This window comes from Astatotilapia calliptera, unplaced genomic scaffold, assembly GCF_900246225.1.
Source record: "Astatotilapia calliptera unplaced genomic scaffold, fAstCal1.2 U_scaffold_1, whole genome shotgun sequence".
NCBI lineage: Eukaryota > Metazoa > Chordata > Actinopteri > Cichliformes > Cichlidae > Astatotilapia > Astatotilapia calliptera.
The window spans coordinates 2,404,548-2,423,036 of record NW_020535618.1 but is presented as its reverse complement, the minus strand read 5'-3'; the positions used below and the strand labels follow the sequence as shown (position 1 = coordinate 2,423,036).

At 40.4% G+C, this 18,489-nt stretch overlaps 2 protein-coding genes across 4 annotated transcripts; one reads left to right on the top strand and one right to left on the bottom strand.

Moving 5' to 3' along the window:
* Nucleotides 1-1,487: 1,487 nt before the first annotated feature.
* Nucleotides 1,488-5,970, bottom strand: LOC113017296 (cell surface A33 antigen-like). Its single transcript, XM_026160466.1, has 2 exons — nt 4,789-5,970; nt 1,488-1,831 (listed from the first exon to the last, which is right to left on the bottom strand). The coding sequence occupies exons 1-2, from the start codon at nt 4,856-4,858 to the stop codon at nt 1,488-1,490; spliced, it is 414 nt and encodes a 137-aa protein (XP_026016251.1). The 5' UTR covers nt 4,859-5,970.
* Nucleotides 5,971-10,526: 4,556 nt separating this feature from the next.
* On the top strand, nt 10,527-18,374 carry LOC113017250 (uncharacterized). 3 transcript variants are annotated; one of them, XR_003271431.1, is made up of 3 exons: nt 10,527-10,650; nt 14,207-14,296; nt 18,111-18,374. XR_003271431.1 is itself a non-coding variant. In XM_026160406.1 (3 exons), exons 1-2 carry the CDS (start codon nt 11,259-11,261, stop codon nt 14,291-14,293), a joined length of 630 nt encoding a protein of 209 aa, XP_026016191.1. In that variant the 5' UTR covers nt 11,144-11,258; the 3' UTR covers nt 14,294-14,296; nt 18,111-18,374. The 3 variants fall into 3 exon arrangements, 1 of the variants encoding a protein (XP_026016191.1); XM_026160406.1 differs by lacking the exon at nt 10,527-10,650 and adding an exon at nt 11,144-11,801; XR_003271430.1 differs by lacking the exon at nt 10,527-10,650 and adding an exon at nt 12,727-12,805.
* Nucleotides 18,375-18,489: the final 115 nt, after the last annotated feature.

Genomic DNA, 18,489 nt, shown 5'->3' with positions numbered 1-18,489 from the left:
ACATGAAGAAAAATGTATTTTATTGTGTTCATTTACAGTTTAGAAAGGAATGAATCACTGATGATGAATGTGATGTTTGCCTGTAAGCTTTTACTTTGGGAGATACAATGAACATGATTTAATATCTGAACATTAACACATAAAGTCATATCTACAGATGAATTTTTAAATATATTTTTAAATAGAAAATTTTTCCATGTAAAAGTAAATAACAGCACCAATAAACTCTTACTGTACAATGTGTTCGAGTGTCTAAGCATACGGGTGAAGTAATTTCCATAAGAAAACTGACAGTAAATGGGTTACAGACAGGTCTGTGTATGTTAAAGTGCTCCCTGGTGGAAGGTTATGGTTATTTGATTGAAGCTGATTTAAAAGAAAATTTGAGTCTATTCACAAAGCACCAGGAAACAACAACAACAACAACCACCTGAAGGCACTTTTACAGTAAAACATTTTGATCATAAAGTCCCTGAAATCTGCACGAACTGATTGGACAAGTCAGAAAGTTTTTATTAAGGCAGAAAGAAAAATAAACAACTAGTGTGCAATAACAAAGTTAAGAAGTGTGTGCAGTGCTTAAAGCTGAATATAGTAAATATTAAAAGCTTCTGTGATATAAACATGAGTGTTTTATCTGTTCAAAGTGAAGCAGCAGGTAGTTTGATATTAAAAGTAAAGTTAAAGAGACGTTAGCTCAGCAGGAGGTCGAGAGCAGGAAGTAGCAGCTACAGCTCACAGTACAAACAGAACATGTTTGATGTTAGTAACCTTACATTTGTTTTGTAAGCAGTTTAGACTTTTATAATACTAAACTTACTGAACTATTTTTCTATTACCCATAAAAACCAACTCTATAATGGACGTTTAAACATAAAACCTGAAAAGGTTTCCTGGACTAAAATTAAAAGAACATTTAAAACCCATAAAAATCTTTTTTGCCACTTCTTGATGGCATGTGTGACATTTCAGTTTGCTCCTGTTTCACTTACATGATTGAAAAACCACAACTGGCTTTACCCTGAGTGCTCAGTGTCACCTCTGTAACAGCAGGAGTCTCAGATCAGCTGGAAAACACTGAGACATTTCCAACAGGCTGACATTCAACTGGAGGCTCGTATGTACCCTGGTTACGTTGTTTAAGTTTTCTGTAGATCAAAAAACAAACACCAACAACAGCAGCGACAACAATAGCCCCAACAGGAAGACCAACTTTCATTCCAGCAGATCCATCCTCTGTGTCTCCTCCTGTGTGACCTGCAGGTGAGAAACAGGTGTGAGGTGTCAGCTGTCAGGTAGGTGATGAGTGAAGAACAGAACAGAATCCATTTCCTCTTCAAACTGCTGTCAGACATTATCTACTGCACTCTGATCACATCACTCAGACCAGCTGCTTTCTACAAAGTCTCATCAACAACATCTTTAGAAACAAACATCAACAACCAGGAAGCAGCTTCACCTCTGATCACACACACACTCAACTCTACTCACTCACCTGGAGGAACAACACTCAGGGTGATGCTGCTGATGAGGGCATATGAGGCTGTTCCTGCCTCAATGATGCGACACTCATATGTTCCATTATCAGCAGCCGTCACATTGTACAGAATCACAGACACATTTCCATCCTTCATATCTTTGTCCTGCAGAGCCACACGGTTCTTAAAGGATGGGTCCTGAACATCTCCGTTGGGCTTCTTGTTTTTCAACACAAAGACAAACGTATCTCTCGGGCCTGTTCTGCTCCACTCTACAATGTCACCGTTGTTGTTTGGAGCTCGACATGGCAGAGTGACATCCTGTCCAGATTTAGCTGTGATGGTTTCCTGGTCTGAAGAGGAAACAACACAGAGCAGAGAGGTTAAAGGTCAAACTGTTTACTTCTACAGCAGCCAATCAGAGAGAGACCATGAGTCCGTGGTTTATGCTGGTTGAATCAAGTGACCCTGACCATTAGACCTGTTAGAACAAGTGTACAGATGAATAAAAATAATCTATAAACTGGATTTGCACCCTGAGCATGCCGTCCTTGGCAGCGGCATGTGGCACTGCAAGATTTGTTATCAATCCTATACCAAGTAAATAAAGGGTCTGTATCACCAATACTTTTTAACAATTAAGGAGGATGCATCATCAAATTGCTAAATCTGAATTAATCAGTTAAAACCCAGGACAGAAATAATACAACGATTTAGTCTGTAGCACATCTACTTGTAGTTTAAACACAGTAATCACACAGTAACCACACAGTCAGCATAAAAGGATAATTATAATCAATCAAATCTGAATCATATTATATTCAGAATATTTGTTTTAATTCTATTAAAGGTTTTCATTTAAATGACATGTTTCAGGGAGCTAAAATAATTACATCAAGGTCTTTGCATAATTTTACTCTTTCAGTTGTCTAAAGTAAGAATTTATTTGAAAATTTAAGTAATGTAACTAAAATATTACTATTACCACAGTTATAGACATTGTCAGATATTCTCCGCACACTGGTGAGCGGCCTTTATTCAGCATACTGGCTCGTTTGTGTAGCGACGCTGAAGAAAAGGAGGAGGAGCTGTGTACTCTTGTGAAACGCCTACTGCTTCGTGACGTTCCCTCCGTTTAGTCCGCTCTAGGGGACGAAGAACGTTTGGTTTCATCTCGGTCGTTAACGGATAATGTAGAAAAAAAGATTTGGGACTTGTACAGCCTCGGCGTGTTGGGGTAAGTAAAACACAGACATATAAATTGAGGAGATTGTTTCAGGCCTGGTTACAGAGCAGATGAAGTCCCATATATATGGCCGTGTTAGGCTCTCGCTGTGGTATTTCCCGTCGTTACTGCTCGCCCTTGTGCGAACAAAATGGTGTCACGTCATGTAAGGCTGTTCTACAGTGATAATCTTCGGTCAGGAGAGAGGAGCGGCCTGCAGAGAGCTTATGCTGCAAGAAATGCAGTTCGTTCGTTTTATATTCAGTGTGATCATTTGGGTTGTTATGATTGGAGTCTTATGGACATAAAATTGGGATTTCCAGAGAGATCTGGCTAAGAAATATAACATCACAGTTCTGTAAGAGTATTTTAAGTGGCCAAAAGAACTGCAGTCATTGTAATATGGGTACAATTACGCGGTTATAAACACTTCAAAAACAGGCCATTTTTATATATAACCCTTCCATGAATCCTGATCGTTACAGTCTATTTACCAAAACATACCAATAAAAGCAATGATATTACACACAAGAGAAACATCGGAAAGGTGACACAACACCTGAAACAACACCATAAACCTTCGACATTACCCGACTTGGACTTCGTGAATAATGTAAACTACTAACGGAGGGTTACAACGTGAGTTAGGAGGTAATTTCCTTAAGGGTGGGTTTTGATAATCAATTTTCCGATTAAAGTCGATTCTAGCTTGAATACGGCGATATCGATTCATTAAAACCATGAATCCATTTTTAAATATAAACGTATTTGGCTCGAAAGGTCAGAATCTCAGGTTACTCTTTGTTGCTTACTGCAGCAGCAACCAATCAACCCTGCCACATCATATTTTGTACAGGCACAAACATTTATTAAATCCGGCTTCAAAGTGTTAAATCAATCACATTTTGTAGTGTAGGGCTCAATGGTGTAAACGTAAGCCTTAGCCATCAGTAGTCATTCATGTCCACTTTGTGTGACAGAACTGTAAAGGTGCAGGTTCTCGGTTAAAAGGGACAATGGCGCCACCTACTGTCTCAAATGTCACCCTGCACTGAATGGCAAAGGATTGTAGACGATAATAATAACAAGCGTAGTGGAGGTACGTCGAGGTAAATCGTCGTGGACTAAAATATGTTGATAAACTTTAATATCAATAAGTGGTGTTATGAGCACAGCACTTGATGTAGGACAAAAATGACTGCGTATTCAGCCAGGCTCTAAAGCAGTCCTGTAGTTGTGGGTGTGCTTCCACAGGACAAGTTTTAATAGTTCTAATAGTTTCAAGTGTGGTTTCGCCCATAGTCCGAGACTACACGTGTTGACATAATTTTAAAAGTACAGACTTCAGGTTTTCCTGATTAAAATCTCATTTTTATGATATGAAACCAGGGTGAGACCGCAGTTAACTGATGATAGTCTGATTGTACAGATTTCTCCTCTTTGTTATTTAGTCTTGATGTCTACTATTTATATTCCGGCACAGTTGGTGTGCAGCACCCACAATTTCGTTGTATATGTACAGTGACAAAAAGTTATTCTTTTAAGAGCTATGCTAACGTTATCATCCAGACAGCAGTAACAATCACCACTGTTAGCTAGTGGTGCTAGCTAACGCCGGCTAGCTAGCTGTTAGTTAGCTTGGCATTTGGCCGGCCACTGCTCTTCGTTTTGGAGAGCAGATGCCGCCCACTCTATGCTATTATTTGACCGGTCATTCTGCACATAGATACAAATACCCATTCCTCTACTTTGACGTATCGCTTGATTGTCAAATGGGCTAACCGGTGTCGATTCAGCGTCCATCTTTGACATGAGGAGCTAGTAGGCCTTCTCAGGAACTTTAGTAGATCGGGTGGTCAGTATATGTCTACTACAGACACAATGACGGGTGTGGAAAGCGATGTTGTAGCCAAACATTGTCTTGATCTCAACTCCCCACCCCCAGTCTTGTGCAAACGCTTCTTCGATCTCGTCGCCAAGCTAAGTTAAACTAACTCCCAGGCGTTAATGCTAATAATGCTAGTGTCTTGTATTTACACCGCTGCTGCAGTTTTCAAAATACATTTGATGAAAGTCAAATCCCACCTGCAGATACCAACACGATCAAGCCGGTAAAGAGCACCGCATCGATCCTGCAGGAGTTCCCAGGACCCATCTCGTATCTTGTTCTGCTGATCCTGAGATTAGAGTATTTTGAACGGTCTTTTTAATGCGATGGGACTGTGTGCGATTATGGGAGGTGCTTAAAAAGGGACTTGAATGTGGCAATGGACTTGACAAAACTGCCCTTTTTGATAATTTGGTAATAGTAATAATAAAAATTGTTCTGCAGTAGTTTGTGTATTACACTGTAGTGAAATCGTTGTATATTTATTTCTAAGTCAGATATTCAAAGACTAGTTTTGAGTGCAAGCCTCACCTGCCTTACTTGTATTTGTTTTTAACACTGCATGCTAATCAGTCATATCCTAATATGTATGACTATATATTTATCTAAAAGAATGGATATTTCAAAAGTTAAGTGTTTTTTACCTATCTGATTTTTTTACACTGTGGTAATTTCATGTAATTTCATGATAAGGCTGGCTATGTTATATGATTGAAGTCTGATGGACATAAAAAAATATGGCTTTCCAGAGAGATCTAGCTAAGAAATATAACATCACAGTTCTGTAAGCATATTTTAAGTGATCAAAAGGACTGTAACAATTGTGCTGTTATAAAGACACTTCAAAAACAAGTCATGTCTTTATATATAACCCCTTCACAAATCCTGTTCATTACAGTTTATTTACCAAAACATACCACTATAAGCCAATATATTAGACATAAGAAAAACAGAGAAACATTGGAAATCACTTTGTGGCACAACACCTGAAACAACACTATAAACCTTTGACATAACCTGACTTGCACTTCCTGGATAATGTGAACTACTAATGGTTACAACGTGAGTTAGGAAATAATTTCCCACAGAAGTCTAAATCAAGCTAGCTTAAATGCTACATTTTTGCTGAATATGCTGCACACTTAATAATAGTTAAACAAACAAACAAAAACAACAGCTCTGCTGTCCACTCTGTGACAGAGGCAAAAATTTCTCTGCCTTGTGCATGAATACATCTTCTGCTACATTAGAAGACATCAACATAAGTTGTCTAGGCAGGTTACTGTGTATGATGTGCCAGGCGTGTACCTTATTATAGTAAACTCTTAAGTTATAATTGATATTTATATTTTATTTACATTCATGTTTTAACACATTTCTGTTTATTCACATATAAAAACATGTGTTTTGTGAGTTTTTTGTCTTTTATCTAGTAGCTTGTTAATTCACTCATTGTCCTTTCCCCACTGTTTTCCTTTGCCCCTTTAGCGCCTACTCGGGTCAGCTTGCCATGGTTTTCAGGGGTTTCCATTAGGTCATAGTACTTGGTACCCAGTTTTTTTTAGTACCTATTCTTAGGGATGGGTATTGATAAGATTTTAACGATTCCGATTCCATTTTCGATTCTGTTTAACGATTCGATTCTTTATCGATTCTCTTTTTTTTTTTAAAAAAGGAGAACACTAAGGTCGATTAGCTCAGAGCTTTGTTTTATATCTTCTCTTTGAACAAGATAGAAATTTAGGAGTAACATGGCCTTACAAACCCAACAGTGAGATCTTGAGAGATCCAGCCTACGGCTCTTCAATGGGGTGTCACAGGGTCCCCAGGAAAAAAAAATTGTAAATGTAAAATAATAAAATAAATATTCTTGTGAGACATATCACATATTGACGGGGTCGGGTTATGTTAAAAAGTATAAATTGTTATACTTTGTTCATTGGTTCAAAGGTACCCCACACTTCTTTTTTTGTTTGCTTGTTTGTTCTGGTGTATTTTTCATTTGAACTGTTACTCTGCCAGAGTAATCATATTTACAAGATGGCATTGAACGCCCCATTGGTGTATCAGGAAAACTATTTTGTACTATGTTCCTTGAAGGGGATTGAAGTCGTTCTTTTTTCCACCACAGCGAAGGGCTAGGAGTAGGAGAGGAGCTGCTGTATGTTTTTGTTATCGAATCGATCTGATTGTGAAATAAAGCATATGCAGTGAGAAAGCAACTCCAGGAGTCATCCCTGCCTTAAAGCTGCAACATTCTTCTGTAGCAATAACAAAGTATAACATAAATTGTTCTGTGGCAATTACACAAGAATATCCAGTAATGTCCCTGCCTACAATTAAACACATTCACTTACCAAAAATCGGGGGCATCTGCTGTGGCAAATGGGTTCAAGCCTTTTACCACAAACTTAGTCACTGCTCGGTAACATTAGTCTATCCTGGCCTGAAAGGAGACGCTACCTGTAGACTGCAGCGAGAACTGCCAGCGAGCGCCAGCCAGACTCTGTCTCTCTCATCATGGTCACCTAAACGCACAGTAATGGCAGATAAGGCAGATCGCGCTAACATAATATGCACTGTTAGTTGATTATTTACCTGCCGCATTAACGGGAGAGGACGTGCAAACGTTAGCGCTGCTGCTGGGTTGAGAGTCACGAGTCCGGAGCGGAATTAAAAACGCGTGTCATCGCGTGTTTTGTGAGCAAATGCTTTTGCATATTCGTAGTGTTTCCTCCCTTAAATGAAATATCTACTTTGCAAGTTGCCCTGTTGTCATCGGTTCTCATAAAGTATAATCAAACTTTTGAGCGTTTGAGCCGCTTAGGCGCCGTGTTTCCTGCCAGGTAAATGACGCTCCGCAACGTGGTGACGTCATTCGGGGCGACTGGAATCGATAAGGAGGAATTGAAACAGTGGGAACCGGTTCTCAACAAGAACCGGTTTTCGATACCCATCCCTACCTATTCTGCCAGGGTTCTGTTCTGTGACATCAACAGATTGCATGGCACCTACAACTAGTCAGCGGCAGCACTTGACGAGTCACGTTTGTCTTGTCACGCAAAATCAAAGCTGAGACCCTGAAACGAGCACTGTGGTCCCCAAGTCTTCCTTAAAGCCACAGACTGAGCAGCAGTTATATCGTCGCCTCAGCGTCCATGGTTGTTGTGGTGTTTGTCACGGGAAGCATGGCCACTTTGCCACAACGAACCCATGCACACTAGGTGGAACTCGATTGTAATGGAAAATCAGAATCAGAATATTTTATTAATCTCTAAGGAAATTATTACAGCTGCTCAAAAACAGTAACAATAACAGACTGAACTAAATTCAATAATACAATATATTACAAAGTTACAAAATAAAAAAAGCTCTAATATATACAAATAGCTAAATAATAAATATTCAGAATATTACAGAGGTTAAATATATATGATTGACTGTAAACTGTAAAACTTTGTTATTTTCTCTGTAGAGCGTGTGCTGTGTATTAGATGGAGGAGTTGTACAGAGATAGAGCCTCAGGGAGAAACGATTTCTGTGTTATTCAGTGGTGCATTATGGGTAATCTCAGTCTCGCACTGAAGGTGCTTCTGTGACTGGCCAGCACGTCATGGAGTGGGTGGGAAGTATTGTCCAGCATTGCCTATATATATATATATATATATATATATATATATATATATATATATATATATAGGCAATATATATATATAGGCAATATATATATATATATATATATATATATATATATATATACTTTATTGTGAAAGGTTTATGTGGAAAATAAACAAGCGGAGAGTGGAGCCACAAGCTGGGCTTACCGTCGTTGTTGCTACTGACAACGTGTAATAACAGTGGCTTGTCCGTAGTGTGGTTATTTTAAATATAAGAGAAAGAGAGAAATGTAAGAAATTAATATAGCCACTACAGTGACCATCAAAACCATGAAAAAATATTGCAGCAAACAGTTTATTTTGCTGCACCACAAAACAAACGATAGCGTGTAATATGAAACAATAGATGTTTCTATATCGTCATCTGATATATATCATTATATCGATCAGCCCTAGCAGAAGGCTGTGGAGCATCATAAGGTATGACCGTGGTATGTGATCTCTCTGAGCAGGCAAAATTTGAGCCGCCACGTCTTGTGCAACTGGGAGGACTCAAGACAAGATGATTGGTCTGTAATCACACAGGTACAGAGTTCTGTCAGTATGAGCTTTTTTCTTTCTTGAAGATACAGAGTCCCAAAATGCATCTGAATTACTTTAATAATTCCTTTTTTACAACAGCAATCAAGCTTTTAAATAACAGTTTTTAGAGTTATTTGCAATATGAGTATATACTAACAAGTATCTTTGTAATTATAGATAATAAAAATTTTTTTTAAAAAAAAGCATCTATTTCTTTCTTATTTCTTTAATGTTTATTGACTCTGTGAAGGCAGCATTTGTGGCAGTACTTGAGTCCACAACAAATTTCCCTAAGGGGGACAAATAATACATCATATAATATTGTAACTGTGCTTATTTACAAGATGTTTATTTACTTTATAACATTCATAAGTTAAACAGTTTGAATTTGGATAGAGAACATTATTAAATGTTCACATGTCAAAGGAAACCTTACTCCGAATCTCCTCTAAGCTGCACTCTGACAACAGTCCAGCTCCATCAATGATCCCATTGTAGTTCTTATTTCTTACATGATGTTTATAGTGAGTGGGCTTCTTTGCACGCTGCTCAGTGTCTTTGTCCCTTTGATGGGGTGTTGTTGTCACCCTGCTGGGTCCATAGGAGCCTCTACCATCATCCATCCACTATAGTGCTGCAGAAACTGTGCAGCCCCCACCCCGCCTCTACATGTTTGCACTGAGTAGGAGATGCTCTGTATCTCATTGTACTTCTGTATAGTGGCAATAAAGGCATTCTATTCCTTTTATATTTAAACTTTATGAAGTTAATGATTTCATAGTTTGTGTGACATTCTGCTGTGTTAACCATCCAGCAGCTCTGTGCTCCGTCAGTCCAACAGCCTCCTCCATCAGCACGCTCATCTTTCACTACATTATTGTTCAAAAGAGGAAAAGCTCATGAAATAATCTGTACTTCAGTTGTGTAGTGAGACCAGGAGTTAGCCAGGATCAGTCCTTCATACTTCAATGTTTCTTTTCCACCTTTTTGTTTCTGTGTTCTGATGTTGGACTGTGTTTCTGTTGATCGGTGGGCCTAAACTTGATCTTGGAGCCTGGACCTACTTGTTTATATATGAATCAATAAATTGTCTCCATCTAAGTGCTTTCCTTCTAGAGTTCACACGCTGATGAAACTTACATTCACTATCTTGTCCAAGGCTGGACTGGGACAAAAAATCGGCCCGGGCATTTTGACTAGAGACCGGCCCACCAGGATAAAGATTGAAAATGTGACGTCATTCAGGGGTAAAACCGCAAAGGATTCTGGGAACTTGTGGCAAGAGGTACTAGCTCACGCAGGCTTTCAATTGAACTCAGTTACACAGCGATAAAAAGAAACCCAAAAAATGGCAAGAAGCTGCTGTATTATTAACATGATGTCAGCCACGGGAAGCCGACGGGTAAAGAGATCGTTTTTTTTTTCGAATTACGTCGTTGAAGAGAAATTTTTTAAGCCATGTTTCCGAAGTAAGAGCCGACGGATGGTCTGGATATACCAAATATAACGTCTCAGAACACTCCAGCTCACATGTTAGTCTGCTCCAAGCATTCCCACAAAGGTCAGAGTTTTGTAGTAGTTAATACGTCATTTTTCATAACATAATTGGTGATATAGGTTACAAGCAAGTCTGGCGCTGAACAGAAATTGTCGCGCTATGCTCCTTTGTTTATTGTGCATAAATAGTGAATTGTCCTGACACAATATTACGTTTCGCTTCTGTTATTATGGTACTGTTACGGCTGTGGCCATAAGAACACTGTGTGGGCTGTTTGTTCTGTGTCTTTACTGTGTTTAAGACTCTTTACAGGTCCCTCCCCTAATGAAGAGTAGTGAGCAGCTGATTGGACCATGGAACAGGTGACCACATTCAAAAAGCCGCTCTGACAGCTCCAGAGAGAGAGAGAGAGAGTGTGGAGCCGTCGCAGTCCTGACCCTGGTTTTCCCAGCCTGTGTTTATCTTGTGTATTTGTGTGAGGGTGAATTGTAAAAGCCGCTCCTAGTGCATTAGCTGAGAGCTTAGGCACTCGTGGGCTGAAGCGGAAGGGGTGAGCTGCCTTTTCTTTTGGAATCGTTTTCTCCTGTTTTCTTGGTCAGGGAGCGAGGGATAGCTCTGGCATTTGTTTGTTCTTTTTTCTTTCTTAGGGTTTAGTTAGTCTTTTCTGGTCGGACTTAGTTGGTTTTGTTTATTATTTTGGCCTGGGCTCACCCTGGAGCTATGCTTCTTGTCCTTAAATAAAATCACCTTTTTTTTACTCACAACTGGTTTGGATGTTTGGCTTGGGAACCAGGGCGGGGATTTGTATCTCTCTCCTCCAACCTTATGTGCGTCCCTACACGCCTAGATTAGGGGCGTAACATAAATGGGGGCTCGTCCCTTTTCGTTCGTGTGATTGGTTCGTTTCCTTTTTGCGTTTGTGGTGGGGGGGAGACGTCGTGCGCGAGTTTTGCGGCTCTGGAGTGCGCGAATGCGGTTGGGTGTCTGCAGAGTTGTGTTTTCCTTTTTCGCTTTGCTCGTGATGTCGTTTGACATGGATGATTTTGCGCAACGTCCCTCCATTGAAAAGTTGGAGCGGTGCACAAAAGCAGATTTGTTGGTAGTGGCTAACTTATTCAGGGTGGATGTTCCGTTGAATGCTAAGAAGGCGGAAATTAAACACTGTTTGGTGGAGAGACTGGTGGACAGGGGAGTGTTTGGGGGGCAGAAAACCTCGCCGAGTGGGTCTGGGAGTTTGGAGACGGCAGTGGGGGCGGAAGCTGCTGGGGCCGTCCCGAAGCCTTCCAAGGGGCGGATGCCGTCGGGGGCGGAAGCTCCTGTCGCCATTCAGTCTCCTGTATTTGACCCGGCTGGCCAGGTTGGGGCGGGTTTGGTGACGGAGGATCTCAGGCTTGCCCTTCGCTTGAAGGAGGTGGAGTTGGCGGCTAAGGCTAAGGAAGTCGAGCTCATGCATCTCCGCATTCGAGCTATGGAGCTTGATCGTTCTCGAGCGAGTGACGCTGCTCCCGTTCCTGTAAGTACACTCCCCGACACTCCCACCATAGACCAGTTTAACGCTAGCAAACAGATTGTTTTGGTACCTCCTTTTAGGGAAGGAGAGGTTGACTCATATTTCACTGCTTTTGAGCGCATCGCAACCACTTTAAAATGGCCAAAGGACGTCTGGAGTCTGTTGCTGCAATGCAAATTAATAGGAAGAGCGCAGGAGGTCTGTGCGAGTCTTTCTGTTGCGGACAGCTTGGATTATGAGGTTGTCAAATCCACTATTTTGCGGGCTTATGAACTTGTCCCAGGGGCGTATCGACAGAAGTTTCGTGCCTGTCGCAAGCTTGATAGTCAAACGTTTGTGGAATTTGCACGTGAGAAAACTGTCTTATTTGACAAGTGGGTGGCTGCCAGTCACGCGGAGGACTTAACTCAGCTAAAGGAGTTGATCCTGCTGGAAGAGTTCAAGACATGTCTCCCTGAAAACATTGTCGTGTATCTTAATGAGCAGAAGGTTGGGTTACTGTCTAAAGCCGCGGTCCTTGCCGACGAGTTTGTGTTAACTTAAAGAGAGAGAGAGAGAGTGTGGAGCCATCGCAGTCCTGACCCTGGTTTTCCCAGCCTGTGTTTATCTTGTGTATTTGTGGGAGTGTGAATTGTAAAAGCCGCTCCTAGTGCATTAGCTGAGAGCTTAGGCACTCGTGGGCTGAAGCGGAAGGGGTGAGCTGCCTTTTCTTTTGGAATCGTTTTCTCCTGTTTTCTTGGTCAGGGAGCGAGGGATAGCTCTGGCATTTGTTTGTTCTTTTTTCTTTCTTAGGGTTTAGTTAGTCTTTTCTGGTCGGACTTAGTTGGTTTTGTTTATTATTTTGGCCTGGGCTCACCCTGGAGCTATGCTTCTTGTCCTTAAATAAAATCACTTTTTTTTACTCACAACTGGTTTGGATGTTTGGCTTGGGAACCAGGGCGGGGATTTGTCTCTCTCTCCTCCAACCTTATGTGCGTCCCTACCCACCTAGACTAGGGGCGTAACAGGTACATTGACAAAAACATATACTTTTATTCACAGAATAAAACAGTTGTTTTGTATCACTAATTGCCCAGTACGATTACAACATACAATATTATTGTCACTGCTACATTTCTGTGATGCTACCAGAGATTATTTCCACTACTAATTAATTACCGTTGAGCTCAAAGGTTATATTAATAAACGGTTAACGAATGTGTATTTATGACGACGATTTGTGAGACTGGTAAACTTACCTTTGTTCGTACGATGGTCTTTCGTTCTACACGGTGCATTTCAAGGTCCTGCACCCATCCGTCGGTAAACTGTACCTGGGCTTGTTGCAGTGACCTGAAGTTACTAAACTTCATGAGTGTATGCACTCACTCCAAGAACCGTATAATTATAAATCTGAGCGTGGTGAAAGTTGGGCAACACGCTAACGTCTTTTGTCCACTCTGTGTGCTCCTAAGGGTCTGACCCTTTCACTCCTTTGATTTTTCCTCGCATCTTTTCTTTGTCTTTTCGTCGAGTCTGTCTTTGTACGGACCGGCATTGTTCTCCTTTTGTTTTGTACATACCTTTTTTGTGCGCCAAAGAAAAAGCAAGAAGGTATTGGAACCGGAGAATGAACGTTTTGCGGTGCTGCAAATGCTTGCATTTGATGCGGTACTTGGATTGTTTTGCCACTAGTTCCCGGCATGCAATGCGCGAAAACGTGATTGCTAAACAAGGGGGAGGGTCCATCCGGCCTCCTCGGCTGTAATTGGTCCAGCCCAGAGTCGATCATGACCAATTGGCCAATCCAACACCTTTCATTATATATACCCTTCCTAAAAAAAAAAAAAAAAAAAAAAAAATCCATCGGCCCATAAAAACATCGGCCCACTGGGCAAGGATACTTTCTGTAATCAAATCACCAAGCTTCCAGTCGATGATGATGCATGAGTCTTTATGTGTTTCCGTGTGTTTGAATGTGTCTAATTATGCTGTGTTGAACTTAATGAATCAGAGGTGGATGTCATTTGATCTTTGGAGGACACTATTGCTTACTCATGCATATCACACATGTATAGTCATAACTGACCCCTGATCTCCTGACTGTTCTTCAGACCTGATTCTGGGATCTTACTTGATGGTGTGCAAATAGCATGAGACAATATATACAGCAAATATATAGCTCTGTTTTGTAGTTTTTGGCAAAGTGTGTGTTTCCTAATTCTTGTGGCGCTAACAACAAATATGGTCGTGAGTTTGTCCACAATATCCACAGTGGCCCACAGCGCTGCTGAGACCTTCTGCCAGTTAGTTTCCAAGAAATATCTTTGCAATTCTACACAGGAAATAAAGACCTCATTATTAATGAAACTCTTCTTTTTGGTTGTTTTTTCCAACCTGATTGATTTTTTGTGGCTTTTCTTGTGCAGAGAGTGATGAGCTGCAGTCTGCTCAGCAGTGAGAACAGAAGATGTCAGCTGATACGGATGAATATCACCAAAGAGAAGAGAGGCTGAAAGGTACAACTGATCTTCTTTTAGTACAAAGAAATGAATCTATTTCCTAAGAATTGAGGGGTTTTTTGTTATGTGGTAATCTAACAAACCAGTTATTTTCACTGCGCACTAGGGCTGCCACAAACGATTATTTTGATAGTCGACTAGTCACCGATTATTTATGCGATTAGTCGACTAATCAGATCATCATCCACTGGACGTAAAACTACAGCTTATTGCACCAGCAGCATCTGCTCTTACATAACTATCATTAGCTTACAGCTTTAAGCTTTTAAGGTGCTAACTAAAAATAAAGACAAGATGATAGTTTATTCAATTTTAATGAAATTTGCAGATTGTTTCGGTGAAGTTTAATAAACTCCTTGCTATCTAAAATATAACAGGACACTGGAGTATATTCTGGAGCATCTCACACTTCTGATAATCAGCTGTCTGCTTGACGTTTATTCAGCTGTGTAAAAACTATAACTTTAATCTCAGACAAACTGATTTACTCAAGAACAAATAAAATACTAAAAAAAAAAAAAGCCAAACAACAACATTTTTAATTTATCTAAGTGACTCATATATATTTAACCTGAGTAGCGAAAGACGGCGGTGGGTTTGAAAACAATTTGCCTGGAGTCCGGTGTTCTCACAGCGCTAGTGACCTAGCCCCCGGCTAGCTATCGAGCTAGTGGGTAACAGACGTCTCCGAAAACGTCGGAGCGCTTTTGAAAATATGTGGTGTCCTGATAAACTGAGCCGATATTTGAGGTTTACACAGCTACATTCTCGCCTGAAAATATGTTAAACGTTTATTTTGTGACCCAGAAAGAATAATAAGAGTAATATTAAAACTAACTAGCTACCGCCATTGTTGGAAACTAAGCTGGGCCGCGCTATGAATTCTGGGACACAGCTGCTTCTTCTTCTTCGGGGTTTAACGGCAGCTGGCATCCTTGTACATGCAGTGCTGCCATCTTCTGTTTCAGTCCGTTATTACACTCTTAAATCCTGCTATTATTCCTGCGTCTTTTGCGATCTTACAAAGCTTCAAACGACGCGTCGACTATTAAATCAGTCGTCGACGATTTTGATAGTCGACGTAATCGTGACTAGTCGACAAATCGTGGCAGCCCTACTGCGCACCAGCCGTGCAAGCAATGGCAGCAGCCCATTTGTTGATTTTCATTTCTGACACTGTATTGCATAATCAACTGTCTTAATGTGACCGGCCCCATCTCTACCTTTGCTGTGCGCTCACCCAGAAAAGTGGAGCTGAAAGGCTGAGAGAAAACAATGAGAAAGTATGGAGAGAATTTACCTCAGAAGAATTGCAAACGAGTATGATATTATTCATGAGCGTAAACAAAGATTTAGAAATGTGTGCAATGATTTGTGTGTAACTTTTGAGGACTCTCAGGTGCCACAAACAAATATGAAGCAATCTGATGTAAAACTATTTTACAATTAAGTACATCTGAACCTGAATACTGATCATTTATGCACGATTTAAATGTCAGATATCTAAAACTACACGTAACATCTGTCTCTCTGTGGACTGATCGCCTGATAGGTGCACATGACATCGTGTGTCCATGTGGGCTTTTAGGCACTAAAGTGCAGCTTTTAATTACTGTCACATGCTGCAGTGCAACAAAGAACTAAACCAACAACAGTAACAGAATACATGTACCGGCGTTCCACATTTAAAATACAAATATGAGTAACTGTATTCTATTACAGTTACATTTAAATAGATAGTAATCAGAATACAGTTACTGTGTTGAAATAAATAGAATACACAGCGGACATTTCTGGTTTCATATGTTAGGCTATGCCTTCTCCAATTTTGGTGCTTTAGCGCAGACAGGCACAGGTTTAGCTCAGTTGGATGAGCATGTAGTCATATTGCACGGCTGGGAGCGACCGGCCCAGGTTCAAGTATGACTCGCGGCCCCTTTAACTATTAATTTTTTTTAACTCAATATTCATCTGGGGCTAATACAGTTTCTCTTATTCTGATTGCTGCAAATCCAAATAAAACACACAGTAAGAGGCTCTAATGTAAGTGTTCTGTTAATGTTGGTGGCGTCAGTTACACATTGGATCCAGAGCCAGCACAATGTGCAGGGTCATACAGGGCAGTACACGGGCAGGAATACATAAAACACAATTACTTAAAAGAAATCAATAAATACACAAACACTTCAACCAGTGCTTTCTCAGACTGGATGAGTAACGGGGGAACCACTCACTGTCGGATCTGTAAGTGCTAAAATTATACTGTTACTCGAACCATCCAGTCGTTCTCTAAAATTGAACATTAACTTTCTTAAAAGTGTAACCTGCAAAGGATTCTCATCACATCATTATATGCAACATGCAGCTTCTGCATGCTACTTTGTTTGTAGGATGACCACAAGGGGGCAGTATCTATCCAAATACTATCTAAATTTGAAAACATAAAATACAATCCGGTTGTTCAGTCTGACGTCACTAGCCGTGTCTGGGCTTAAACTCCGCTGCAGGTCCATATATCAAACGATCACTATGGCATTACTGAGAGTTGAAAAACTGTCTAAAGTCTTTCATCTTTAATAAAATGATCAGCGTTCTGCTCTACCAGGTGTAACAATTGAGTTTAACATCCAGGCATCCATGAAAACGGAATTTATGACATTTAACGGAGTTAGAAGTTAGCAGGGAGTTAGTTCGCTAGCTTCTATCTAAATACAATATAGCATGTCCTGACTGCGGGGTTTTGGAAACAAATTAAAACGTACAGCTCTGCTATCACTTCCAGCATAAATGAAGACAGAAAACTAAACAGCAGTGACGTTTGTAGGGTTACTGAAGTTGGGCTAGCTGGTATATAATGATGTGCTACGTGACCGCTAGCGACACAGCTATGCTAGCATAATATAAACAAGCTAACTTTTTTTCCACTCGATAAAAGTTACCGTGAGTGTTGTCGGTGGTCAGGAACAAATGTAATCGCATGGCAGGATGCTGTAAAAGGACCAAACTTCAGCCAGGAGAACAACTGAGATAATCCATTCACAATACGAGGTTAGTCATTCATATACTGCTGCATGGGCTGGGCTGTAGTTACATCCTAAGGTTTTAAAAACTGAGCTTAAATAAATGATTAGCGGTAATAAAAGCCGAGGGAGGTCAACAGTGATCACTGACTGTTTTAGGAGCTTTTTGAGATCAAATAGAAGAAAATACATAACATTAAACATGTTAACAACACAAAAGCCATATTAAACGCAGACTACTTTAGACCCAGAAGTAGGATTCGTCGCGTCATCACTGAACAACCGGATTAAAAAAAAAAGCCTTATGATATGAACAAGACTTTAACAAGGATTTAAAAGACGACACTGATGAGGCGAGCCAGATTTCTTCAGGCAGGTCGTCCCAGGATCGAGGAGTCCTCACAGCAAACATTCAGTCGTCTTTAAGTGTGAGCTGGGAACAGTGAACAGGTTTGTGGCTGCAGCATCTCAGGATGTACACACTGACTGGGACACAAGCACCAGTTCCACTAAATATTCTGGTGCCAGTAACCTGTTAAGATGGAGCAATTTGATGTTATTTAATCAGTTTATTTTTCATCCTGCAGTTAAAATGTATCAAAACAAGATTGTGTGTCTGCAGATGCTGTGTGATCTGACACACCTGCACAAAATGTGTCCAAGTTCAATAAGTTACATTATTGTAACTGTGATGCGTTCACTGACATGTCCTGATGCTTTGCTGTATATAAAGAGAACAGAGAGGCTCTGCTTTGTGCTTATATTCTCCTCCTGTGTGTTTGTGTGTGCAGAGTTTCTACCAGAGCCAAATGTCATCGACTCCTCACTGAAGTCGTCCACCAGTCCAACCACTGGGATCCAGCTGCTGCTCTCTAACTGGTCCACACAGCAGCTCAGACCTGACACATTTACTGTAAACACACTGGTTTATATTCTGTTTGTTCTCCTCATGAAAGAAACCTCACACAACCTCTGAGGGCAGAAAGTTCAAATGGAGAGTTTTTGTTATTTTCTTTTATAAAGAAGCTGGAAAAATTTAACTTTCTTAATTTAGTTTTTAAATTTTTTATATAAAAAAGAAAAATTTTCTTCATCAGGCCTTTCAGAATAAAAGCATGACCAAGACGTAATTTATACATAAACAATAATAAATGTTATGTAACTAAATTG

Excerpts from the sequence above, each read along its gene's own strand:
- LOC113017296 (XM_026160466.1), bottom strand. The coding sequence starts at position 4,858 with ATGGGTCCTGGGAACTCCTGCAGGATCGATGCGGTGCTCTTTACCGGC. Across the intron at positions 1,832-4,788 it reads GATCGTGTTGGTATCTGCAG|ACCAGGAAACCATCACAGCT; the intron begins GTGGGATTTGAC and ends TTTCCTCTTCAG.
- LOC113017250 (XM_026160406.1), top strand. The coding sequence starts at position 11,259 with ATGCGGTTGGGTGTCTGCAGAGTTGTGTTTTCCTTTTTCGCTTTGCTC. Across the intron at positions 11,802-14,206 it reads GTGACGCTGCTCCCGTTCCT|AGAGTGATGAGCTGCAGTCT; the intron begins GTAAGTACACTC and ends TTTCTTGTGCAG.